The sequence below is a fragment of the Erpetoichthys calabaricus genome, chromosome 5 (genome assembly GCF_900747795.2).
Source record: "Erpetoichthys calabaricus chromosome 5, fErpCal1.3, whole genome shotgun sequence".
Lineage (NCBI taxonomy): Eukaryota > Metazoa > Chordata > Cladistia > Polypteriformes > Polypteridae > Erpetoichthys > Erpetoichthys calabaricus.
In genome coordinates, this window is record NC_041398.2 from 9,631,796 (window position 1) to 9,659,791 (window position 27,996).

The 27,996-nt window shown below is 43.6% G+C and overlaps 1 protein-coding gene across 1 annotated transcript; it reads left to right on the forward strand.

Annotated features, from left to right (window-relative positions):
- The first annotated feature begins 547 nt into the window (after nucleotides 1-547).
- LOC114644619 (tripartite motif-containing protein 16-like) lies at nucleotides 548-25,864 on the forward strand. The gene is made up of 6 exons (XM_051927696.1): nucleotides 548-1,197; nucleotides 10,072-10,167; nucleotides 15,981-16,214; nucleotides 17,242-17,401; nucleotides 20,956-21,021; nucleotides 25,314-25,864. The coding sequence occupies exons 1-6, from the start codon at nucleotides 616-618 to the stop codon at nucleotides 25,847-25,849; spliced, it is 1,674 nt and encodes a 557-aa protein (XP_051783656.1). The 5' UTR covers nucleotides 548-615; the 3' UTR covers nucleotides 25,850-25,864.
- Nucleotides 25,865-27,996: the final 2,132 nt, after the last annotated feature.

The following is a 27,996-nucleotide window of genomic DNA, read 5'->3' on the forward strand; positions in this document are numbered from 1 at the left end:
TGCTGTGTGTTACACGAGTGTGTGTGTGTGTGTGTGTGTGTGTGTGTGTGTGTGTGTGTGTGTGTGTGTGTCTGTCTGTCTGTTTTCAGTTTTTAAGATGTTTTCATATTTCTACAATCCTTGTGTTTATTAATGTATCATATTATTCTATTTCTTAAACTGAGTGGGCTTCAGTTGGGGTCTTTACTGAAAAATCTGATAAATTCCTGGCATGGACAAAATAAAACACAAACATTCATTATTGATAAGCAGGAGATAAGAACTTATTATGGGATGGATAATTTATTTAATAAATAAATAATATGGAGTCTGATGTGGACTTCAGTGTGTAATAAATGAATAAGAAATACTGACGTGAATGACACTTTAGCAGACCCCCTGTGACAGGTCATCTCTTCTGTCACTTGGTGGTCTTCACTCTCTGAGCTCCTGTCTCACATTAACTGTTCACCCTCAGTGTCTCCTCAGATGTTCTCTCTGTGAGCTCTCAGCTTTCTCTTTAAATCTCCTCATCCTCCTCACTGAGCTCAGACAAGCGTTCACTTTGGTTTCTTCACAAGTCACTTCCTTGTTCCTCTGAGTGATTCTCTCTGCCTGCCTCTCCTCAGACTGACGATGGCTGAAGCCCAGCTGTTTGTGTCACAGGACGAGTTCACCTGCTCGGTGTGTCTGGACACCCTGACTGACCCCGTCACCATCCTCTGTGGTCACAGTTTCTGTCTGAAATGCCTCACAGACTACTGGGATCACAGCCAAGAGTGCAGTTGTCCTCAGTGCAGACACACCTTCTCCACGAGGCCTGAACTGAAGAGAAACATTCTACTGAATGAAGTCGTCAAGAAATTAAAGAAGACGACTCTCAGTCCTACTCCTCCATCTCTGAATTATGCCGGCCCTGGAGACGTGGAGTGTGACTTCTGTACTGGTAAGAAGTTCAGAGCGGTGAAGTTCTGTCTCACCTGCCCAGCCTCCTACTGTCAGACTCACCTGCAGCCTCACTATGAAGTAGCGATCCTGAAGCATCACAAGCTGGTTGATCCTGATAGAAATCTGAAGGAGAAACTCTGTGAGAAACATCAGAAAAGTCTGGAGATATTCTGTAAAACTGATGATTCCTGTATCTGCATGAAGTGTGTGGTAACTGAACATAATGGGCATAAAATTGTCGAGCTGGAGATGGAAAGAAAAGAAAAGCAGGTGAGTGATGTTTAGTGTTTAATGGAAACTGTTTGAATAACTTTGAGTTAAGGAATTTGTACATTTAATGTGACAGAGAAATCTCTTCATCTCCAGTAAAACTCGATTATCTGTCACTTGATTAACTGTCAGGACTAAATAACAAAAACCCCACCTTGTGCACGCCAGCATCTCCTGATTACTACTGCGAGTTCTGCACATTGGAACAACAGAAATCCCAGTGTCCGTTACGTACCTTCAGCTTTAATAATGGTTTGTAGCTTTTCTCTTTTGCTATAATTAAACTAAACGACTATACATTGTTAGGCCTATCAACATATGTGTGTGGTGTTTGAACTTATTAAACGTTTACGAAACAGCAACAGCTCTTCAAGTTTTGCGTCAATGACGGAGTAGGAAGGCCAACAGTGAACGATAGAAAGCGGGATGCTGAAATATTTGCAAAATGTGTTGAAAATGGAAACAGTGACGGTAACGTTATTCTGTATTAATGTTAATGGTCTTCTGCATTGTCATTTTCTTTATTTATTCTGTTATATCAGGTTGTGTTAATATATTGTGGTGTGCAGGCAGCTTGTGATGCTCTGTATGGGGCAGAAAGGGCGGAAAGCTGTAAGTGATGGGACTGGCTGAGGGGCTTCTGTTCTGTGAGGGGCGGACAAGAGAAGTGAGGAGAGAAGTGAAGGTGTGGAGCAGGGAGTCAGGAGACAATAAGCAGGAGTGTTTGTGTATCAAAAAGACACAACGAGAGTGTCAGGAGATCAACTGATCGGTAGGGAAAGCTTTCTGTGATTGTTTAGGAGGTGAGCTCTGTAACCAAATAACGGAGTGTAAGACAGGACACCGCTTGTGAGGGAATGAAGACTCCACGTAAAATATAGAAAACTCCAGGACCTCTGAGTTGTATTAGCTTATTACGCTGGTCATTACAATATTATATAAATTAATTCATTTTGTTAATATAGTTTTTCACAACTGTTCGCTACACTAATCTACTGTATGTCATTTTTAAAGTAGCTGCTCTGTTATCCGTCTTTTCTCTTATCCGTCACAGCCTCGGTCCTGACCCCTGACTGATAATCGAGGTTTTACTGGACCTTATAAACCTGATGTTTCAAGTTCAGAGCATTGGCTGCTGGATTCCATCCTGGTGAGACTGGTGCAAGTCATGAAACAGCTCAGGATGAGATCCCCAAGATGGCCCACAAACAACTGAGTTCTCTCCTCACAGCCAGTTGAGTTTCTTTCTGCTCTGATCAGTTTCTCTTTTGAGTTTCTAAGGCAGTGGGAGGCCAACTATAGCCTGCTGTCTTGAAATGTCCACTGGCAGGGGTGCGAGCGTCACGTGGGCTACGCGTAGGAATGTCTGACATTCGGACCCTCCTGAGGTGTTCTTAACAAGATGATGTTACAGTTGGCTGATGTCAGCGTAGTAAGTGAGCACCAATGTCATCCTAAACATATTTCAATAGAAGGTCTGACACATCGATAGACACACTCTGTACTGCTGACACTTACACGCTGAGTGTACTTAGCTGCTTGTCTGCCTTTGTGGTGTTTGTCCATTTTAAAGAATCTGAGTTTGCATTTGTCTGATCTCAGGGCTGTTTAAGAGACACATTATTGTCACATGTCAGTCTGTATTGTACTCCAGAGTTAAGTCTACGATTCTTACAATAAGTTCAGCTCAGTAATATCAATATACTATTCCTGTGTAGATTTTCTGTTTTTAATGATATAACTCATCAGGCTCTTCATTAGTGATTAGACATCATGTTATTTAGTGGAGCAGTAAGGACATTTTGAATGTCAAACCCCTGAGTGATAATCCCACCTAATGTATGATTATGACAAAGACTCTGAGCTTTTGTATTTGGTAAAACCTAACAAGTCCAGCAGGAGTGTAAAGAACTTACTAGAAGTGTAAGTCTGACCATCTAAGCCAATTTCAAATCCCTCATCACTACTACACAATCTCAATGTACAGTAAGTTCAGATAAAGACACTTAACTTCAGTCCACCATTTGCTGCTCCTTCAAATAAAGGACTAGTGTCACATCGGGTCTGCCAGGTCTCAGTCAGTGACACAAATGTGGCTGAGTCCTCGCTGGAATATTAAAAGAGCTCGGCTCACAGGTGAACACACGTTTAGAAACCAACATCTTAAACAGCAATGAAGTCTATGACGTGGCCTGATATTTCTCAGTTTAATATGAATCAGGTCACTAATATCAGCATCTCATTTTTGATCTATTTTTTTGTTTTCTGTTGTTTGGCTATCACTTGATTTGGATTGATTTACATAAATCAGTTCTTCAGATGTCCCTGAAAGCAGACATGTAATTGTAGGACAGACTGGCACTGCTTGGTCACAAGTCTTTTTCTTAAGCTGCCACCGCCTGCCCCTCTTTTATTGACTCGTACCTTCTAGCTCAGATGTCAGTTCACTTCACCAGGACTCTCCTTGACAGTTTTGGGTGTCATCTGATCAGTCTGATCAAACACAGCAAATGTCACCCAGTGATGTCTCAGTGTGTCACTCTTTATCACTTTGTGACTGAAGAAGGAGCCAAAACTCCACTTGATGGACAACACTTAGCAGGAATTAGCAGTAAGAAGGTTGGATTTCTGTTCATCCAAGACACCAACATCAGCAAGTCCACTCTGTCCTTTATAACCCTTTGTAAGCACTAGAACTCTGATCTCTGCCCCTGGATTAGCTTCTGCCCTGTAGTAAGACCCTTATTGTGGCCATCACAAAGGCTAATATATAGAATGCCTCTTATTGTCACTATACACATGTACAATGAGTTTAAAAGCAGCTCCTTCAGTGCAAACATATATGTAAAACACAACAAATAAATAAGCAAATGGTGCAAGAAGTTGCAAAAAAAAAAAAAAGTTGCAAAAAAAGTTCTGCGACGCTATATGGACATATGGAAAGAATAAATAACTATTGCACTATTTGGTTATTTCACACAATTTAAATATTGCACAATAATGCTGATCATGTGTAGTGAGTAGTAGATATTGGACCTGAGAGTAATGATATTGTACAGTATGCAGATATTACACAGTTATTATCAGTACCATTTAGATATTGGATATTGCACGGTTGATGGATAGAAGGACGTCCAGGGGTTGTGGGGTTAGACTGTGTGGTCATTGCATGTGCGAGTTTAGAATGGTTATGGCTTTTGGGAAAAAACTGTTGTTGAGTCTATTTGTCCTTGTTGTGATGCACCTGTAGTGCCTCCCTGAGGGCAGCAGGTCAAACAGATCACAACCAGGGTGGCAGCTGTCCTTGATGATGTTTTTTGCTCTGCTGAGGAAGCGGGAGGTGAAAATGTCCATCAGGGAGGGGAGAGGGCAGTCAATGACCTTCTGTGCTGCCTTTCCTACTCTCTGAAGCCTCTCCCTGTCTGCCATGGTGCAGCTGCCATAACACACTGTGATACAGTACGTCAGCAGGCTCTCGATGGACGAGCAGTAGAAGGTCAGTAGCAGGTTGGAGTCCAGTTTGTACTTTCTGAGGACCCTCAGGAAGTGTAACCGCTGCTGAGCCTTCTTGATGACTGCTGTGATGTTATATGTCCTGGAGATGTCAGTGGAGTTAAGGACACTGAGAAACCGGAAGGTATGGGCCCTCTCCACACACTCGCCGTTGATGTAAAGGGGGGCTAAGTCGAAGCTGTGTAACCTGAAGTCGACAATGATCTCCTTGGTTTACCTGGTGTTCAGAGCCAGATTGTTCTTTGAACACCAGGCTGCCAACTTCAGGACCTCCTCTCTGTAAGATGCCTCATCTCCCTTTGAGATGAGTCCGAACACTGTGGTGTCATCAGCAAACTTGACAATGAGGTTATCAATGAGACAGTACAGGAGGGGGCTCAGCACACAGCCTTGTGGGGTACTGGTGTTCAGTGTGCGAATGGAGGAGTGGTGGTGGCCGAGTCCCACAGTCTGGAGCCGGTTGGTAAGAATGTCTTTAATCCAGACACATGTGAGAGGGGGGAGGCCAAGAGTGACCAGTTTAGTGATGAGAATGTCAGGAATGATTGTATTAAAAGCTGAGATGTAATCCACAAAGAGCATCTGGACGTAGCTCTGCTGCTGCTCCAGATGGCTCAGCACAGAGTGGAGAGCTACAGCAATGGCATCTTCTGTGGATCTGTTCGTGCAATATGCAAATTGGTAGGGATTGAAGCCTTGGGGGAGATAGTCCTTGATGTGCTGGAGAACCAGTCTCTCGAAGCACTTCATGATTACCGGAGTGAGGGCCACAGGGCGATAATCATTTAGGCTGGTGATGGGAGACTTCTTCGGCACTGGAATGATTGTGGCTGATTTAAGGCAGGATGGAATGACTGCCTGGGCTAGGGAGAAGTTGAAGATTTTGGTGAAGATAAAGGTGAGCTGGTGGGCACACGCTCTGAGCACCCAGCCAGACACTCCATCTGGGCCAGCAGCCTTCTTGGGGTTCACTGCTAGGAGCACCCGTCTGACATCGTGCCCCTTTACATTGAGTGGAGTGGTGCAGGAACCCGGTGAGGGTGGGAGCAGGGCTGGAGAAGGTGAGTGCTGCTGTTGTGAGGATTCAAAGCGAGCAAAGAAGCAGTTTGGCTCCTCTGTTAGCGGCGCACTCGGATCTCCTGCTGTTGCATCCCAGCCTCTGTAGTTTGTGATGTTTTGTATTCCCTGCCACACCTCCCGTGTATTGTGGCTGGACAAGTGGGACTCTATGCTCCTTTTATGGTCTGTCTTGGCTTTTTTAATTCCACTTTTCAGAGCGACTCGGGCAGCCCTGTACAGAGCTCTGTCACCTGACCCGAAGGCAGCATCGCGGTCTCTGAGGAGTGTACGGACCTGGCTGGTCATCCAGGGTTTCTGGTTTGGGAAAACCTGAATGTTTTTGTCCACAGTCACATTTCTGATGCAGAACCTGATATAGTCCTGTACTGTTCCTGTGAATGTTTCCAGCTCTTGGTGTTCAAGTATGCCCCAGTCTGTCTGTTCGAAGCAGTCCTGTAGTTTGGAGAGTGCATTTTCAGGCCAGGTTGTAACAGTCTTTATGGTGGGCCTGGCACTGCATCAGAGGGGGGTCTAAGCTGGGGAGAGCAGGAGAGAAAGATGGTCAGACTGTCCGAGTTCGGGAGGGTTATTGCTCTGTACGCATGCTTGATGTTTGGTCCAGAGTGTTCTCCCCTCTAGTAGAACACTTAGCATGTTTATAAAATTTCAGGAGTACAGTCTTCAAGTTGGCCTTGTTAAAGTCTCCTGCAATTATATGAGCACGGTCAAGGTGGGCTCACTGCTGTTCATTAATGGTGTTCAGCAGGAGAGAGAGCGCTGTGTTTACATTGGCGTCGGGTGGAATGTACACAGCCATGACAATCACTACTGTTAGCTCTCTCAGTAGAAAAAATGGCCGGCATCTTACAGACATGTACTCGAGGTCAGGGGAACAGTGTTTGTCTATAATTGTCCCGTTGTTGCACCAGTTCTCATGCACGTAAATACAGAGCCCCCCTCCTCTGCTCTTACTGGATTCCTTTGTCCTGTCCCAGTGCAGCAAAGTGCGACCTGCTAGCAGAATGCTGGCATCGGGGGTATCCTTGGGTGAAGCCAGGTTTCAGTGATAATCAAAACACAGCAGTCATGAACATAGCGATTTCCAGCGAGTTGTAATTCCAAGTCATCCGCTTTATTCACTAGGGATCTAGCATTATTGAGACACAGGCTCGGTAGAGGTGGCTTGTGTAGTTGTTTCTTTAGCCTTAGCATAACGCTGGATCTGCGGCCCCGCTTCTGCTTCCTTTCCCTCCTTCGTCTGCGCCGTCTTCTAGACCTGACGACAATCCACGGAGATCACGCTGGTCTCGCTATGTTATCTGGGATGCTGTGTGTGTGATGAAAAACACTCGAAAGAGATGTCTGGCACTGGACACCGATGTCTAAGGTTCTGACGGGTGTAGCGGTTGTTCGCAGAACCGATCGCGCACAAACAAGCAAGAAAAAAAGAACAAAAACAACAACAAAGTGCACTGAAAAGGAGAGCTGTGAGCCGCTGCGACAATGCGCGCCACCATTACCATACATAGATAATCTCTTCTGCTCCAAAGGGTAACGTAGTGCCAGACGGTAAGAGCTGAAGACCCCTGTAATGGAGTTGAACGTGGGGGTCTCATTCAGTCCAGACTTGATAAAGGAAAGCAAGGTGCACAAGTAAGAGAGACCACCTCTAAAATCTGTAGAATTACTGAAGGAGGACATCAACCAGCAGTTGTACATTTGTTTGCTACTAAAAGATAACCATTAAGTGTGAAACCTCAAAGACTTTAAACTGAAGTACAACTCACAGTCACAAGGAGAAAAGGACAAGAGAGAGAAAAGAATCTGTTAGAAGAAAGACAAAGATAACTGAATGTTCTTAAATGTGTGACAGAGGAAGCTCTCCATGGACACAACAATCTGGCCAAAGCATCACCTCCACCTGAGTGACCATAAACCAAGTCAGGAGTTCACCTGCTCGGAGTCTGAGGACTTCTGACTGTGACTCGGTAGTTAAGATAACGTCAGGGGGTGAATTCTGGGAGTTGACATCACCACAACTGTGTGAAGGAGAAGGCTGTAGCTGTTGTGACGGTCTCTTCATAAATTCAGTAAGAAAACTAAAGTGGACTTGAATCAGTTCAGAGCAGCGTCTCACACACACAGAGGAGCTGTAAGGGAGTGCAGGCAACCTGTGAGGAAAACCAAACTGCCATCACAGTGCTGACTCTAGAAACTTAATAAGTAACTAAGAACTGAAGCAGAACTGAGACGAGAACATTGAAAAGCTGCTTCTGAATGAATGATGTTTACTGGGAAATGTTTTGGATAAAAATTATAAGAAATAAAATCACAAGTTATGTGCCTTTCATATACGAGCAAGTGAAAGAACCAACTAAAGTAACACAGACTCATGTTTGGTGTTGTCTGTTGATGTCATCTGTCTGCATACACTTGAATACGTACATCTTCAGTTGTCCTGACATTAGAAATACATTTTATTTTTCGACTGTGACTTGTCCCTGGTGGAGTTTGCATGTTCTCATTGTCTTCATGTGGGTTTCCTCCTACAATCGAAAGACATGCAGTTTAGGTGGACTGGGGCTTTGGCACATTAGCTCTATGGTGTGTGTATTCAACCTCGATTTTCTTGTTTTCCCTCTCTTCTTAGGGAATCTGGAGTAGGGGGCTCTCAAAAACACAGCCTGTTAAAGCCCACTGAGACACTCCTTGGGTGATTTGTGGATATCCAAGAAAAGAGAAATTGTGTTCTTTCCAGTGTGAGGTGCGCAGAGTGAAGAGTAAAGCAGACAGGCCTGTTCCTTGTGCTGCTCCAGTGTTGCTCACACAGTCCTTGAGTCTGCCTGACAGATAGTCCATCATCAGGACACCACAGGCTCACCCACCTGCACATCTCTGAGCTGACACCTTAACAGGGATGGCTGGGTGGTCTTGAAGGCTCTGGTGAAACCAAAACACATAAACATAATAAACATCTCTCTATTATAAGAGACGAGACGTGATCTTTCTGAAGAGACTTTTTGGAAGTCCAGAGAGACGGAAGCAAGATCCGCGAGATGGAGACTTTGGCCATTTTGAAAGTCTACAAATAATGATAGTAAAGATCGCATTCGCACAAACAAATGGAAATTATTACTCAGTGAAATAACAGAACAGCAAGAACAGATTGAATATTTTGTTTGGATTGAAACTTTAAGTCAGAGACTTGTAGATTGTCTAATTCGTGTTGCCATCAGGGAAAAGTAGTGTTTCTTCCCAATGAAGAGGCCTCTCCACGAGAATTAAAAGATTTGTGGTTTAGTGAAAGTGAAATCCACGTACGCGGTTACACTTGGGTCACAGAGTGGCACAGATACACAGGAATTTTAGAGACAAACGTTATTCAGACACTTCAAACAAACATAAGTCTCTTTCAGGAGTGAATCGAGCTCCGTGTGTAGTCAGAGGGGACAGTTCTGTCTCTCAATTAGAAGAATAGCAAATCTTCCTGTCCATAGGGGCGCACCTTGGAAGCGGGACCCCCACAGGATCAGAGGATGTCTGGGGGAGAAGAGAGACAAGGCAGTGAGACAAAAGGACAGGTGCTGTACAGGCTTTTAAATGTTTGAAGCGCCGCACGAACCAAACCTGCGGGTGGGCGAGCGAAGTGAGCAGGGAGCAGAGCTCAGTAGTTTAATTAAAAATAATAATCAGTCACCTAAACAAAACACCTGAGGTAAGTAACATATAAAAATATCATTTCTGAGTTTTAGAATTCCTTTAAGTTGCCTTCTTCCTGAATTCAACAGAATCGTTTGTGTATTTTGGTATCTTACTTGACTCCAGAAAATGACAACGGCAGACAACGTCCTCACATGTCTGACTCAGGATATCAGATGGCCTTGTAGATCCTATAATTACTGACATGACGTGTTTAAGTCCTCCTGGCCTTTCACCAGTTTCTTTACTTTACACTCCAGTTTGTTTTTATTATTTTTGGTGTTGTGTGAACTTCACATTTCCCAGTTTCTCGATGTGATGTCTTCTAAACATCAAGAACTAACTCACACACCAGTGTGCCTTCAAACTGTCTTCTGGATTTGACGCACTCTTCAAGCCCAAACTCAATCTTGTATCTATTAAATGAAACCTTTCTTTTAATCTTTATTGTCATTTCTGATTGTTAAATTAAATCTAAGTTGTGTCATGAAATGTCAAACAAATGTGTGGTGAAAATATCAGGAGTCAAAAAGAGAAGAAGAAATCACAAAGTGAACATGAATTCTGATCTGACCACGCGTGTCCTCTTGTGTGTCCAAACAGAAACAGCTGGGGGCAAGACTGAGTGACATCAAGAGGAGACTTGAGGAGAGAGAGAAGACACTGAAGGAGACGAGGAGGACGATGGAGGAGATGAAGGTGAGTGGAATAGGAAGACAACACTTAATATCAAAGAGAGGAGAAATAAATGAGAACTTGAAGAGCAGCAGAGCTTCACTGGTGATGATGAGTAGGGACACGAGAAGGGAGAGTTAGAGAAGACGTTGTGTGATGTCCTTCATGGCCTTTCACTGTTGACAGAATCCCAGGTGTTACTCAGTGGAGACTCAGACAGCATCACCCTAAAGTCCTCTGATATTCCATCAGCTGCTTAAAGGGGACTTAACTCTACTAACAGAAACTCACAATGAAGGTCAACACTGATGTTCTGAATTAGATCAGCAGGCACAACGTCCATTAAAGTTTTTTTTTTATTTAAAAAATAGCATTGCATACAATCAAGTTCAACTTATACAACAAATGCCTTTCAAAGTCAAAATAAAACATAATAAAAAAAAAATCAGAAAGTTAAAACAGAAATCTAAACAAACAAAAAAATGCAAAAAATAAAAAAACTACCAAACAGAATTCACGCTGCAACTCAGAAAAAGAGAGAAGAGCCGAGAGCTGGGACAAGATTCATAATAATTTAGTAAAATCCATCCATCCATTTTCCAACCCGCTGAATCCGAACACAGGGTCACGGGGGTCTGGTGGAGCCAATCCCAGTCAACACAGGGCACAAGGCAGGAACCAATCCTGGGCAGGGTGCCAACCCACCACAGGACACACACAAACACACCCACACACCAAGCACACACTAGGGCCAATTTAGAATCACCAATCCACGTAACCTGCATGTCTCTGGACTGTGGGAGGAAACCGAAGTGCCCGGAGGAAACCCACACAGACACGGGGAGAACATGCAAACTCCACGCAGGGAGGACCCGGGAAGCGAATCTGGGTCTCCTTACTGCGAGGCAGCAGCGCTACCACTGCGCCACCGTGCCACCCATAATTTAGGAAAATGAATAAATAAATAAATTAATTAATTAATTGATTGATTAAAAGGCAGAATTTCCTTTTCCCCTGCTATGGATGCTTATTTTAAAGTTTTATTGTTTAGATCTTGCCTTATTTTAAAAAGGTTTGAACAGATCTTCTAAGTGAGAATTTGTTTTTTTAAATGTCAAAATCAGTGACCCATTGACTTATCACAGGTGGGCTGGGGGTCTTCAAGTTCAGCAGGACAAGTTTAAAAGCTCACAATGTGGTCAAGGCAGTTACAGTCAATGTGTCCTCCTCCACTTTAGGCCCCTCTGGTAGCCCACCAACCACAGCTGTTAGTGAGTTAGGAGTGATTGCGACCCCACAGCTGTCTGGTAAAACAATCAAACATTTTGGCCCTAAATAATGTTACTTTGTTGTCCTCCCAAAACGTGTGTCCCAGTGAGGGTGGAGCTCGATTGCCACACTCGCAGGTTGGATTCTTGCCCAGTTTTAAATTAGATAAATGTGATTGATGAAAGAGTTAAATGGTTGAATACTTTGCACATATGGAGCTGGAGTGTATTCTATGCATGACTGAATTTCACTCCTTTTCTGAGATGTTCATTAAAAGGTCCTTTTCCCACCTTTTCCTACGATCCTTAAAGGGGGGATTCTTTGAAATGTTTTTATATGTGGCTGAGATGCTGTCTGACTCCTCAGGACTGATCTGAATTTCTTCTGTTAAAGAAATAGATGAGAGGTGTGGAAAATTGCGTAGGTTTTTGTTATCTGTACCTTCTATAAACTTTGCTAATAATAGTGGAGCTAAGTTAGTTGAAAACGTCTTTAAGAAATTCCAATGGTTGCCATCAGGGCCTGTTGTTTTCCCACTTTGGAGTGAGTTTACAGCATCCAGTAGTTCTGGGAATGTCAGAGGTTTGTCCAGTTCCTCTTCACTAAGAGTGTCCAGCTGTTGTCTTTGTATTACATCAAAGAACTCCTCAGATTGTGTCTCGTCTTCTTTAAACTGAGTAGAATATAAAGATTTATAGTACTTGCTAAATGTGTGGGTAAAATTTTTAGTCCTCATTACTTTATCTCCATTTGCGCTAGTAATTTCTGCTATTGCATTGCAAACTTCCTGCTTATTAGCCTTCTCTCCATGTTCACCGTAATGATGTTGTGATTTAAAGATGAGTTGTTCAGGTTCTTTTGTTATCAAGAGGTGACATTCTGATTGGAGAGCCTGTCTTTCCTGTAAAATGCCTCATTTCGAGAGATGGGATATTTTTGATTTATTCTGGAGATCATAATGGTTTTCTCCTGTTCATTTTGATATTTCTCAGCTTTATTAGACTCCACAGCTTAAGCATCTCCACTGTTTGACTGAGTGCAGACTTTACATGACGTACACCTCCAAATGTTTTACTTAAGCTTTAATATTTTATCACAAAGGACAGTAAGGTTGTCCAGTGGTGGCATTTGCTGAATCTCAGATCCACTGTCTTCCATTTACTTTCCATTTGTAGTTTACCCCTTCTTCCTGTATCTCATTGGGTTTCTTCCAGTTATTGAAGATCTTCCACCACATCCTCACATTTCAGTTTGGTTAATTGGCAGAAACCCCAAATTGGCTTCTTTTGTGATCATTAGTGTAGCTCTGACCCTGTAATGAGCTGGCAGACTGTCCAAGGTAGCACACTCTCTGATGCCCAGTTATGCCAGGTTCAATTATGTGAAAGTTCTCATCCAGCAGAGACAGAACTCTTTACACACAATTCTGTGCCCAGATAGACCCAATGTGATGATGTGGGTTTTACTCCATGATCCCATTCAGATTCTGGGATCTCTGAAGCCAACACCGTCGGTAATGTCCCCGAAGAGCTAGACAGTGAGGCACAACAAAGAAAGGGGAAGGTGCAAAAAAGTGCCAAGTGCTTTTATTAAAACCAGCAAACAAAACAGTGTTCAAATAAATAAGTGCAGTGTCTCAAAAATATGTCATTAAATAAATAATCCATTAAAATGGGTGAAATAGTGGAGGTTAAAATCCATTAGAAAAAAATAAACAATGACATTAAAACAATGGCTTGAAGCAGTCTCTTTAAAATCAACCAAGTGCCTTTCTACTGGTGACTCCCCTGCTTCTCCCATCCAGGCTATGCACCAGGGGAGTCACCCTACGGGCAGCTGACCTTCTTCTGTTCGACTGGTCTGGTGGTCTCCCAATCCCTGGCTTCATTCAGCCCCTGCCAGACCAAGACTTGGCTTTCCTCCAATGGCCAGGATGTTGACACTGGGGATCTGTTCCAAATTTCCTGCTCCCGCAGCCTTCGCTGCAGTGAGCCAACATTTTCCCCGTCACTCCTGCTCCATACAAGCGCTCAGCAGAAGTGACCACTACCGTCGGCCCTTGGGTGATGGCCAAACACCCCGCTATGGCTTGTCTCTTCCAGCTGCCTACAAACAGCGCAAGTCCTGTGCTTGCTCGCTCTCCTTCTCTCCTGCACCAGCTTTCCTCTCACCGCTTCCTGCCTTCTTCTCCTGCAACCTCTGTTCATCTTTTACTTTTTTGTTTCTTTCTCTTTTCCTAGCCGTCTCATACTTCTATTTATTATGGGGATGTGGATCAGATGTGGCAATTAGCAGCTCCTGGCACCAATCACGGATGCAGACGACTCCTCACCTGTGGACTTAAGTGATGACCGCCCGCATCACGAACTCCCCCGGGAACCGCTTCCGCCACACTACCACACCCCCTCTCTAAGCTGTGAGTGCGGCGATTATTTATTTTTAAAAGAGGCCTTTTTGATGTGCGCTGTGGACCCGCAAAACCACAACAAACTTATCCAACCTAATTTATTTAGCACAGACTCACATTAAACAGACCAACACCATCAAGTGGACTAAAGTACTAAACACAGCCGGTCCAGACCAGTGGGGTGTGTCTTTAGTTCATAGAAAGTAGGAGGGGCACAATCTGTCACTCAACACTGTGTAGTCCAATCCAGACAATGAGGTGACAGATGAAGAAGTAGAAGTGAAGGAGAGCCAACCTCACAGACCGACCTTCACTTTGGTTTATGTTTCTATGCTCGTCTGCTTTTGTTGTTTCCTCCTAGAATTCCTGCTTATTACTGACGCATGAAATCCCCTCTCTACACCCATGATGACTCTGACATTTTCAGCCAGGATTCCTTCCAGTAGATGTTGTTCAAAGTTTTGTTTCATGTCTTTTTTATTTATTTATTAATGTTAATGTTGATTTGTTTGAGTATCTGCTTTATTCTTTGCATTTGATTTTGTCTATAAGCTGCCCTTGTTATGTTCCATGTGGTTTGTGTGTGGCTCACCAAGAGGTGGACCATCTGCCAGTCACCTTACCTTTCTGTCCTATAAATCAATGAGGGTCTCCCACAGTTTCATTGTGAATGTGCTCTGTGAGTTTGATGAGTTCTTTTAGCTGTGCCTTATGCTTTTGTGATTTTCTGGATTTTCAGCCTGTGCTTTATTTTACAAGAACTGTCTTTGGATTCTGTTTGGAAACTTTGTTATCTATCTATCTATCTATCTATCTATCTATCTATCTATCTATCTATCTATCTATCTATCTATCTATCTATCTATCTATCTATCTATCTATCTATCTATCTATCTATCTATCTATCTATCTATCTATCTATCTATCTATCTATCTAATTTCCTCAGTCTTATGTAGACTTGTGTGTGGCATAGGCAGAACTTCTGATTACTATGTCAATACTGCTCCTCAGCTTTGTACCTAAGACTTTAAATTGTCCTTCTGAACTGGTGGTCTGATCCAAACTCTTACAATTGTTCATTTAGAACTGGACATATGTGACAATGACAACTGGATCTTTTCTTCCCTGTTCTGGTCAGGAGCCTATCCACCCAACTGGGGAGGTTTTCCACATGTGTATCAAAATATAAAAGAGCATATGAGACCCTCTGTATCTGGACTAAAGCTTCATCTAAATTATCTAATAAATAAATCCCATATTATAATTTCTTCCTCATTCTAGTGGCTGGTTAGGAGATGACCTTTTAGGTCTTCTCATCCTTGCCTTCTATCAGTTGCCAACAGTTATGTGAGTCACAGTCCAGCTGCTCAAAGATCTGAATACAGCAGAACACCTCCAGCTTTGGGGTTGGTGATCCTGGACAGCAGGCACCTTTTACCTCACATTTACTTCCCACATAGAACACCCCACCAGGTGTTATCATACAATTATGAGTCATGGTTACAATAGCAAATTCATTAGTAATAATGCAAAGTTCATAAATGAAGTAGAAATACATCAACATGGAAATAAAGACACAACTCTGAGCTTTACAATGAAAATGAGATGGAAGAAGGTAAATATGCAAAGAGTTCATGAAATTAAAGGAAATCTGAAGCCCCTTGACCAACACCTAGGCCCTCTTGTTTAATATCTCCATCTCACAGGTCTGACCTGGTGATGTCTGACACCCCAAACTAGAATACAACTAATATACACAAGTCTCAGGTCCAAAAATACTTTTATTTTAAATCAATTACCTTCTAACACAAAAGTTAACTCCTCTTTACAAATACTTCAGTAGAGGTTTCCCCAGCAGCTCCTGCCAATGGCTCTCAAGATCTTTCACAAGGAAGCCTTTCATGACTGCGTATCTCATAAAGTCCTGCAGTTTCCTTAATAACAGCATCAGCAGAGTGGTGATGTTACTCGGCATAATGGAGGGAACATATTGTATGGGAGTCAGTATGCAACTGACCTTTCTTCTGCAAATAAAGTACCACCAATCACTCCAGCCAATTCAAACTGTCCATCACAACATCAAAATAACAACAAATGTGCCTCATGATTGGTTATTCTTATCAGGTGACTCAATTCTATATCTTTTTTCTATTTATTCAGATGTCTGTGGTAAAAGAGGTGGAACAAAGTGAGAAGAGCTTCACTGCTCTGATACGGTGCATTGAGGAAGCCCACAGGAAACTGACTGAGAGGATCAGAGAACAAGAAAAGAGAGAAATGGAGAAGGCTGAAGGAGTCATGAAACAACTGAAGAAGGAGATTGAAGAGCTGAAGAGGAGAGAAGCTGAGCTGAAGGAGCTTTCAGAAACCAAGGACCATCTCCACTTCCTGCAGGTGAGAGCAACACTTCACAGGGAGTCTGATCAGACTGGGGTGTATGGGACCTGAAAACATTTAGAGGGAAATTTAAAAGATCGGAGGAGTTTGTACATCATGACAAGAACAGGCCATTCAGCTCAGTACAGATCGTCTTTTCATATTTCAAATATTCTTTTTACAAATATCTTGTTGTTAACTTCATGTACATGACGGAGAAATGAATCTACAGCTGTCTGTTTGAAAAAGTGAATTTTTTATGAAGTGTAAAAGATGACATTTAATTAAGGACGGTGCCAACTCTTCTGCCAGGCCACCTCCTGATGTCTCCATCCTTAAACTGATGAGATTCAAATCCTTCAGCATTTCCTCATAGCTCAGACCCCACATTCCAGTCTCATCTCTCATCTCTCATCTTTCTCGTGTGTTTTTCTCTCACACTCCACACAATAGTCCTGATGTCAACTGTGTTTCACAGACGTTATGGAGATTCTGTTCTTGATTTACACTGAGTTGCTATATAACTCAGCTTGCTGTAGCTTTCTCTCCTTTGTGTGGCTGATGATGATGATGAAGACACAAAGGCTCCCCGGATTTATTCACAAATCACACTTCTGAGATTCAGACCTTCAATTGTATAATCATATTAAAGAGCTTTCTCCCTACATGTGTTAGTCTTTAAATTTCATTAAATTTAAATAAGTTTGTCTCAGAACCATAAAAAGCCCATCACCTTGTTTTGTGTGCCAAGTCAATTCTGGACCCACCTGCCCCCTCAATCCCTTTATCTTGATGTCTCTCATGGAGTCCTATGTAAAAAGCTCACTGATAGTTAAGGTTGATAATCTCTGATGCTCCACTACACTCCACCAAATATTCTCTCATAAATAACCAACTAGTCAGTGACAGGCGTTCTCACCATCTAAACCCATGCTGACTGCCCACCACACTGATCCTTAATTCAGAAGAGCCCCCTCTTATCAGCATTACTTAATTTTTAATGTCTCCTTTCTGAAATCTCGTCCCCTCTTCTCTCTTGATTCAGAGTTTCTCCTCTCGCTGTGTCTTTCCTGCTGATGGAGACTCACTGAGCTTCACTGTCACCACTGATTTCTCATCTGAGGACCTAAGAAAGGAGCTGTCAGGTCTGAAAAAGAGTCTGGAGAAGATCAGCCAGGGGGACATCATGACAAGGACTCCATCAGGTACAGCATCTGGTGACATTGTGTTTGTTATTGAAGTCCACTAGGAGGACCTGAGTGACAATAAGATGACACTGAAGAAGGCCTGCTCTTTAACATTTATCTAACATCCTTTGCTGTTTATTATTTTTACTATATAGTGCCTTTCATGGTCATTAGATGAGTGATAACAAACTCTCAAAATAATCAGTTGTTCTTAATCAGATGTTTTGGAATTTTAACTTGAAATGTTATACTCCTTATACTTATTCCATTTACTCTCCTGAAATGTCCTTTTTTCACTTAACTTTGAGATTCTTTTTATTTCCTTTGCATTGCTTAACTTAAGATTAATGAACAGAAATGTGTTTTAAATGGCTAAGCCGACTCACAGCACAAATGAATTGTTTATTTGAGAACAGTGAAGACGTTAATGGAATCAAATTGAGCTCAGCGTCAGTGCTTTATAATATCAGAATATCTCAATCTGCTCCTGCTGTCTTCAGTGTCCATTACATTCTGCTGTATGGAGTCCACGTTAAAAGTTCACGTTCATCCATTTTCAGCTGTGCTCCCCCTGGGCTCTCGTGTTTTATATTCCTGCTGTTGTCTGCTCAGAAGTCGTGTCTCCCACGGACATTTAAAAGGAGTTTACAGACCAAAAGCATGTTATTTGATATATTTTGGTGGTGAAGATAAGCAAATTGGAGGACTGCGTCAGAACTCTGACTAATTGGGGACCTCCTGAACATTTCAGTGAGTGCAGCCTCAGAGTAAAACACACTTTATAAATTATGAATTACGTACGTTTACGCATAAAGACAGCGATTTGTTTAAACACAAACTAAGGTCAAGTAGCCAAGAGCACAGGGTCCATCCTGGCCATCCACCACATTAGACATATACTGTATGTGTGTATTGTGAAAATAAGCAGAGAGAGTGGGAACAATGAGTTGGGGTACCACACTGAAATACCCCGTTTAATGAAGATGAAATAAAAAGCACAAAGACGGAGCACAATGATGACGTCTGCTGCAATCAAAGGCTGTCAAGTTAAAGTCACTTGTGAGTCGGACCTCCGTCTTCCTCAGTCACAGATTTGTAATGAACACCCACTTCTGGTGACATTTTATAGTGGTGTCACAGAATAGGCGGAGCTTAATTAGCGGGCTGTGGAAGTGACGTCACTCGTCTTGTGGCCTGTGAACTCACTGAAGTGATGAGATTAGCAGGAGCAGCACCCTCTCGTCTCAGGGTGGGATTTCTTAACTACATTGAGATCTGAAGATGTCCCCAAGTGTACCTCCTTGTTATTACGTATAAAATACAGTATATTTATGACATTGTATATCAGGACAAATACCAAGTTATGGGGTTCAAGATCTGTAGATCTCCGTGATCAAGCTGTGGTGAGGCAAAGATCAGCACAAAGGGATAAAGCCATTTGTAAAGCTTTGAGTGTTCCCAGGAGCACAGCGGCCTCAAGAATTGTGAAATGGAAGAAGTTTGGAGCCACCAGGACACTTTCTAGAGATGGGCAGTCTGAGGAACTGGGAAGGAAGGACCTTAGCCAGGGAGATGACCAAAAACCTAATGGTCACTACAACAGAACTTCCGACGTCCTGTGTTGAGATGAGAGAAACTGTAGGAAGGACGGCCATCTCAGCAGCGCTCCACAAATCAAGTGTTTATGGTGGAGTGATTAGTGTGATATCCCATGTAGTAAGAAAGCCTCCCCAGGCTACACTCTGGACATCTGATAGTTTATGAGCCAAACAGGATCAGCGGAGAGATGAAACACAGACAGAAATTGAAGGGTGAAAGGTGCAAGTTTATTTACAAGAATGCTGAGCATTAAAAGTGCAGTCGTGTCAGGCGGGCTTTGATGTGTTGTCCTTCAGCACTGACACTTCCTTAGAAATAAATATAAAAAAATAAAGGACAAATATGTAATATTTACAAAAACAGTGCACTCCTACAAAAACTACACACACACTCCAACAATGAAGGTTGTCTTCCTTTATCTTTGGCTCAAGAAGTTCATCCAACAGGAAAAAAAGAAAAAGAAAAAATAATACACACAAATAAAATAAGTGTGTGTGTAAAAAAATAAAAATCAATTACAGCAATCCAATAATCAAAAACTATCCCAGCACCAAATAAGTATTTATACCTCCACCCAAAAGTATCACCAGGAGATATATAACTATATGTAAAAAAGAATATCTACAAAGCCGCCAACATCACATCTGCTCCTCAATAGCTCAGCAGTTCTTAATCCTACCTCACCTTTAGGTCCACTGACAACCACTGATGGCCAGCAGCTCCTTAAATATCACCGGTGAGATCATCCAGCCAATCTGCCACCCCGTCTACCTCACTCACCTCACCAGGTAGACGCTGGCACGTTCACGCCATGCTCCATGACACACTCTGAGTAACTTTCTATTTAAACTCGAACCCCTGCCGGTTGCGCGTGATGTAAACCCCCCATGGACTGCCAAAGGCTATTCTGAGCTCAAGCACACCAGTTTCCGACTCTCGAGTAAGTAAATTCAGTTATTTACAATACGGGATCCTCATCTCTGACACTGAAAATGACGACTTTGTCTTTCAGGAGCTCCGCACCTTAAACCAGCGGCGCAGGGCAGGCTGCCAGGACACCAGCGTGTAAACCTGAACACGAGCGAAGGAGCCCGTACTGGCCATGATACAGCTCCACGTGTGCCCAGAGTCACCGCGCCTCACAGCGTTCACCCACTAGGCAACCCGGCGACCCTGTGGCAGCGCCATCAACGCACAAACGGTAAGCGCACTTCCTTTACGATGGCATACATTTAACCTTATAAATAACGCTGATCAGTTTAAGGCTTCTTTAACTTAAATATTGTAATGTGCGGGGTCGGACATTACCACACTAGTCAGAAGATACTCTCAAGTAAAAGACAAATGACAGCCTGAGAGCATCAAGGGAAAGATTCAAAGATCTGAGGAGACAAACATTGAACTCTTTAGACAGAAGACCAAGCAGGATGTCTAGAGAGGACCAGGCGTTGGTCACCACCTGCCTAATGCCATCTCTACAGTGAAGATGGTGGTGACAGCATCAGGCTATGGGGACAGAGTGACAGGTCAGAATTGAGGGGAGGAGAAGTGCAGTCAAATACAGAGAGGACCTGAATTAAGAGTCTGAATACTTCTAGGAAGGAGACGTTTCAGTTTTGATTTGTAATAAATGTGCAGACCTTTCTGAAGACCTGCGCTCACTTTGTCATTATGGGTTACTGAGTGTAGACTGATGAGCACAAAGGCACATTAATCCATTTAAAATGAAATCAACAACACGATAAAGTGTGCAGAAAGTGAGGGGATCTCAATACTCTCTGACTCCCTGTATATTTATTATTAATATGAATATTCAAATCGACATTTGGCCTAATTTGCCAGCCCTTGTATATTTTATAAATGTTTTATTTGAACTCCTCTGCATTTGTAATACGTGTTTAAGAACTAAACTAAGATCCCACAATGCCATCTTCACAGTTTCCATTCTTCTTCTCTTCTCTTTTTATTTTCAGCTCATGAAGCTCCAGTTTTCGCCCTCCAGCCTCCTGAACCTCAGAGCAGAGACGACTTTTTAAAATGTGAGTTTGTGCTTTGACTGAATGGATCATCACAATAAAAACCATAGAAGTTTTAATAGAGCAGGACAGGCTTAGGATATGAAAGTCTGAGTGTTGTGTGACTGAGGGGCTGAGAGTGATGGGGGTCCTGGAACTGGTGAATTATGGGATAGAGAGACTCAGACAGTGAATCACCAAAGTAGTCTGTTAAACCCGAGTCTTGATGTGTCCAGAAATGTTAAAAAAGGAAAAATAAAATCCACATCATAGGGTGCACCTATCTTAACATGATGGACCTCTGAAGATGTCCCCAACTGTACATGCTTGTCAATATGTATAAAATACCATCCATCCATCCATTGTCTCCCGCTTATCCGAGGTCGGGTCGCGGGGGTAGCAGCTTGAGCAGAGATGCACAGACTTCCCTCTCCCCGGCAACTTCTTCTAGCTCTTCCGGGAGAATCCCGAGGTGTTCCCAGGCCAGCCGGAAGACATAGTCCCTCCAGCGTGTCCTGGGTCCTCCCCGGGGTCTCCTCCCGGTTGGACGTGCCTGGAACACCTCACCAGGGAGGCGTCCAGGAGGCAACCTGATCAGATGTCCGAGCCACCTCATCTGACTCCTCTCGATGCTCTGCTCTGATCCATCCCAGATGACTGAGCTTCTCACCCTATCTTTAAGGGAGAGCCCAGAAACCCTGCGGAGGAATCTCATTTCAGCCGCTTGTATTCGCGATCTCGTTCTTTCGGTCACTACCCATAGCTCATGACCATAGGTGAGGGTAGGAACATAGATCGACCGGTAAATTGAGAGCTTTGCCTTATGGCTCAGCTCCTTTTTCACCACGACAGACCGATGAAGAGCCCGCATCACTGCGGACGCCGCACCGATCCGCCTGTCGATCTCACGCTCCATTCTTCCCTCACTCATGAACAAGACCCCAAGATACTTGAACTCCTCCACTTGAGGCAGGATCTCGCTCCCAACCCTGAGAGGGCACTCCACCCTTTTCCGGCTGAGGACCATGGTCTCGGATTTGGAGGTTCTGATTCCCATCCCAGCCGCTTCACACTCAGGTGCGAACCGATCCAGAGAGAGCTGAAGATCACGGCCTGATGAAGCAAACAGGACAACATCATCTGCAAAAAGCAGTGACCCAATCCTGAGTCCCTCTGTAGACCTCTGTGATCAAATTATGGTGAGGCAAAGATCAGCACAAAGAGATAAAGCCATTTGTAAAGCTTTGAGTGTTCCCAGGAGCACAGCAGCCTCAAAAATTGGGAAATGGAAGAAGTTTGGAGCCAGCAGGACACTATCTAGAGATGGCCAGTCTGAGTAACTGGGAAGGAAGGGCCTTGGCCAAGGAGGTGACCAAAAACCTAAAAGTCACTATAACAGAACTTCAGACGTCCTCTGCTGAGTTGAGAGAAACTGTAGGAGGGACGGCCATCTCGGCAGCGCTCCACAAATCAAGTGTTTATGGTGGAGTGGCCAGGCAGAAGATACTCTCGAGTAAAAGACAAATGACAGCCTGAGAGCATCAAGGGATAGATTCAATGATCTGATGAGACAAACATTGAACTCTTTAGACAGAAGACCAAGCAGGATGTCTGGAGAGGACCAGGCACTGCTCACCAACCTCCTAATGCCATGTCTACAGTGAAGATGGTGGTGACAGCATCAGGCTATGGGGACAGAGTGACAGGTCAGAATTGAGGGGAGGAGAAGTGCAGTCAAATACAGAGAGGACCTGAATGAAGTGTCTGAATACTTCTAGGAAGGAGACGTTTCAGTTTTGATTTGTAATAAATGTGCAGACCTTTCTGAAGACCTGCGCTCACTTTGTCATTATGGTTACTGAGTGTAGACTGATGAGCACAAAGGCACATTAATCCATTTAAAATTAAATCAACAACACGGTAAAGTGTGCAGAAAGTGAGGGGGTCTCAATACTCTCTGACTCCCTGTATATTTATTATTAATATCAATATTCAAATCGACATTTGGCCTAATTTACCAGCCCTTGTATATTTTATAAATGTTTTATTTGAACTCCTCTGCATTTGTAATACGTGTTTAAGAACTAAACTAAGATCCCACAATGCCATCTTCACAGTTTCCATTCTTCTTCTCTTTTCTTTTTATTTTCAGATCATGAAGCTCCAGTTTTCGCCCTCCAGCCTCCTGAACCTCAGAGCAGAGACGACTTTATAAAATGTGAGTTTGTGCTTTGACTGAATGGATCATCACAATAAAAATCATTGAAGTTTTAATAGAGCAGGACAGGCTTAGGATATGAAAGTCTGAGTGTTGAGTGACTGAGAGGCTGAGAGTGATGGGGGTCCTGTGATTGGTGCATTATGGGATGGAGAGACTCAGGCAGTGAATCACCAAAGTAGTCTGTTGAACCCAAGTCTTGATGTGTCAAGAAATGTTCAAAAAAGGAAAAACAAAATCCACGTCATGGGGTGCACCTATTTTTTCACACGACTGTATATACAGTGTAATAGGCGCTATATAGTGCCCGACCCGGCACAGACTGACGCAGAGGCACGTGTAAACTTACACAGGTTTTTATTGTTTCTTCACCTGTGGGGCACATCTTCCCCTTGAACCCCACAGGCAATACACAGTCCCAAAAACACTCACAGTAATCAAACAACCCTTCTTCTGGCACCACCACTCCTCTAAGGCAACCTCGTCCTCTTCCTCCCGATTCTGGCTCTCAAGTACTGGTGGCTGGCCCCTTTCATAGCCCACCCGGAAGTGTTCCAGGTGCTTGACCACCTGGTCCCAACTGAACTTCCAGGTGGGGCTGAAGACTCGTCCAGCCAGGCTGTTGATTCCAGGCAGCATCCCTTGGGCCACCCTAGCTCCCAACTATGCTGTGGAGGACTCCATCTCCCATGGAGCCATGCGGGAGGTTGGGGGATCACCGTCGGCCAGGGAGGATGCCACCAAGCGTTCCGGGTAAGGTATTGAGCTGCCCATGGTTGCTCCCCCGGAACATATGCAGCAGGGGCATCAATCACAACAGACACAGTTTTAGATTAAAAATGAAGCACAATTGTATGTGAAATAAGTTAAAGTTGACAAAAGTCCTCGTCATCCTCCATTCTTTACTCCACTGAGCAGACACTTTGTTTTGAGTTCTCGACTTCACAAATTTTAAACATTAAAACAAATGAAAATGGCAGAAAAAATTATTGAAGGTCCTTAAAAGTTCAAAGACAACACTGCACTGTGGTGACATCTCAAGCTGACTGTTTATTATAATGAGTGTCACCGGGGTCTTCATTCACTCAGTCAAGTCCTCACTCTGCTGTGTTGTGTGCCTCACACTGAACGAGGACTAGAGAAGAGGAGGAGATGAAGAAGGTCACAGCCAAGGGTGGTCAATGTGAAGATTACAAGACCACCTCCACAGAGCTTCATGGTCCAGTGAGCACAGCTGCTAATATTCTCAAGATGTTTGAGGGTCCACAGGACTGTTGCCCACCTCCCTGATGAGACCACCAGAGTAAAGCTGACCTCAGATTGAACAAAAGGAGAGTTTAAATGGTGGAGAAAATTCAGTGTGGTGTGGTGGTGAAGACTTTGGAGTTCAAACCCTGAGGTTCTGGGTTTAAATCCCACCACTGACACCACTGTGTGACCTCAGCAAGTCACTTCACCTGCCTGGGCTCTGATTGAACAAAGAAAAGAAAAGGAAACAATGGAATCTCACATGATGGGAGTCACCTTGGATAAGAATGACAGTCGAAAAATAAAAAGAGATGACAGGAAACACAGGAAAGAAAGAAAGAGAGAGACAATGACAGATGGGAAAGGCACTATATAATAGATAGATAGATAGATAGATAGATAGATAAATAGATTAGATAGATAGATATTAAAAACTGATTGCAGCTTTTATGCAAATAATTGATGTGGTTCTGATGTGTGACAGTTGATTGATTTTAAATTAAAGAGGTGGACTGTGACAATAAAACATGTCATTTAATAAAGCCAGCGGTCAGTGTGGACAGTCCATTAGAACTTTGACCTCAGTGGTGACCTTATGTTGTTTATCATAATTTCTGACGACTGAGATGACTTTCAAATGTCTGACTTGCCTGCCTTTCACGTTGTTGTCTGTTTATGATTTAATTTTTAATCCCCACAGATTCTGTCGAATCAGATGAGCACTTTACTATTAGTGTCTGGTCAGCGCAGCTCCTGATTGGCTCTTGTTAATTGTCTGTGTTGTGCTCCGCCCCCAGTCCCGTTACACACTCCCAGAATTCTTCACTCGTTTTCTTTTCTCTCCTTTCAGACTTCTTTCCCCTCACACTGGACATCAACACAGCACACAGAGCCCTCCGTCTGTCTGAAGGGAACAAGAAGGTGACATGGGAGCGGACAAAAACTAAATATCCTGATCATCCTGACAGATTTAACTTATGTGTCCAAGTTCTGTGCAGAGAGGCTCTGACTGGGACTTGCTGTTACTGGGAGGTGGAGTGCAGTGGACGCTTCATGAAGATTGGAGTTGCATATAAAGGACTGGACAGGAAAGGAGGGGTCTGGGAGTGCGGCCTTGGAAACAACGACAAGTCCTGGTGTTTGGTGTGTTCTCATTCCCAGTACTCTGTGCTTCACAATAACAAGCAAACTGTAATCAGCGCCCCCTACAGCCCCAGAATAGGTGTGTATCTGGACTGGCCTGCTGGCTCTCTGTCATTTTATAGCGTCTCACACACAATGACCCTCCTGCACAGGTTCAACACCTCCTTCACTGAGCCCCTCTATCCAGGGTTTTGGCTTAATCTTCACTCCAGTGTAACAATCAGCCATCTGACATCATTGTGACCACTGACCAGGACCCTCCACTGGTCACTTGATGTCCCCACAAACTCAGGTGTCTTTATGTTTGCGGTTTGGGGTCCAAATTAATTTTACATTATAGGTGGGGTGGGCAGCACCTCTGTGAGTGAATTTGTGGATGAGAATGAGGGGCGAGTGCGGCTGTCAGGGTCTCCATTATTATTGGGTCTGAGTAGCCAAGCAGGTGTGTGTGTCATTGTGAAGGGCGGTGACACCTCAGACCTACAAATACCAGTCTGACCAACAGGTGTCTCTGTTGATTCACAGCCACATGTCCTTCAGGCTGACACCACACTGCTGTGTCCTCTGTGTGTCACTGAATGTCACCTGTTAAGTCAGTCTATATAGCGCCTTTCAGTAGTGCTGCTCCAGCAGGACCACATGCCTGTCTCAGTATCCAGAGCCTCATTCCAGTGACTATTTAGGAGCACAGAGTGACAGAAGTGACAGGAGTACTGGCCTCTGAACAGACATTGTCTGCCCCTCTATTAGTTACTCCGGTGGTCTGTCACCTCTGAATGAATTCACTGTGAATGTCTAAAGACGAGGACTCACCGCTCAGTCACATGTCGGCCATACTGATGGAGTTTGGTGTTTTACTGAGTCACTTGGTGTCACGTTAGACATTAAACTGCACCTCCACCTTGTTGTTCCCAATGTCACCCAACCTCAAGGAGACGAGTCAGCTGACTGACTTCACCGTCACTGTCGGTGTTCAAAGTGACAATCAGATGTGACACTTGGGGACACTTTTATCTTTCCACTGACACACACATTCTGAGGATTAATTTACGATTCCCTCAGGACTCCTCAAGGAGTGTTGTGTCACCTGACATCAGTGTGTGTGAAGAAGCCAATGAAGGCCCAGGCTGACAGCCCCCCCCACTGTGTATTACAGGCCTCACCAGCAGATGGCGACTATGACTTCTAAATCTGTCATCTTCATCGAGCCTGAGGGGTTAAAAGGAAGAGGAGAAGGTGAATAAAGAGTGAGGGGTGAGGATGATAGAGAAGAGTGTCAGGGTGATAAAGGATGAGATGAGTGACCTGAGACAGAGTGAGTCAGACGAGTGTGTCACTTGTGTGGTTGTCAGTTTTGTTCCTCCCTCCTGATTTTCTCCTCTTTTACTCGTCACACGCTGATGGCCGTCCTGTGATCACGGATTCTGTTCCTCATTGATCAAATCCGTATCTCGATGTGTGACTGACGTCCGATTCTTTAAGCACTCGCTCATCAGACAGGTTGTCACCCAATGAGCTCTTCATTGCTGACCTAAGCCCTGCTGCCCTCTTCTCTCTCCTGTCACCTTGGCCATTGCTTCAGTCCCTGCTGTGTCACCTCATAAAGCCACTGGTCTGTCTGGTCACTCAGGTCCTCGTCACAGCTGCACACTGGCAGTCATTCAAACTCTACAAGCTGACAGCCATGTTGTCCTGTCGTCTGATGTTTGTGTTGGTTGAGGTCATCTCCTGCTGACCTTGGGGGCTTTTAGAGCTCAGGATTAATGAAATGGAAATGTCAGTCAGCAGGGTGGGCAGGTGGGCACATTCAAGGCAAAATGTCATTTAAAAGTCGATGAGCACACTGGACACATCGCCAGTCACCGATAATCAACTCCACGTCAGCTCCTGTGGCCCTCATCATGTGCTGTCAACTCAGACGCTGGTCATGTGACTTGCAACTTAGTGACATTCCTGTGACTTTCAGGGCTGTGACATCAGCTGATTCTTCTGGAGCCAAACTGCTCCCTCTTGTGGCCACTCTGCATATTAAACAAACGAGAAGTTAGGATGTGAAGTGTTTGGTGAGATCTAAAAAATATTCAGAATATTGACATCACCTTGAAGGACAGTTTGGTTTAATAATAATTAATGTGTAAAAGAATACTTATTTTAGATTAATCTTTAGTTAATTATGATTAGGTGTTACATTCACACAGATAAATGGCCTGTTAATGCTTCACAGTTTGTAAAATTTGAATTGCTTATTAATCTGAAAAGATCAAAATACACACAAAAAATATGGACGACTGTTATTTGTCAAATCTGTTCATTTGGTAAGTTTTGATTTGTAAATTCCGCTGATCAAATCTCATATTTTGAATGTTGTGATAATATTAGGACTTCTTCTT

Bases quoted from the DNA above. Each gene is read 5' to 3' on its own strand.
- LOC114644619 (XM_051927696.1), top strand. From the start codon at position 616: ATGGCTGAAGCCCAGCTGTTTGTGTCACAGGACGAGTTCACCTGCTCG. The intron at 1,198-10,071 runs GTGAGTGATGTT...GTGTCCAAACAG, and splicing joins TGGAAAGAAAAGAAAAGCAG to AAACAGCTGGGGGCAAGACT. The intron at 16,215-17,241 runs GTGAGAGCAACA...CTCTTGATTCAG, and splicing joins ACCATCTCCACTTCCTGCAG to AGTTTCTCCTCTCGCTGTGT.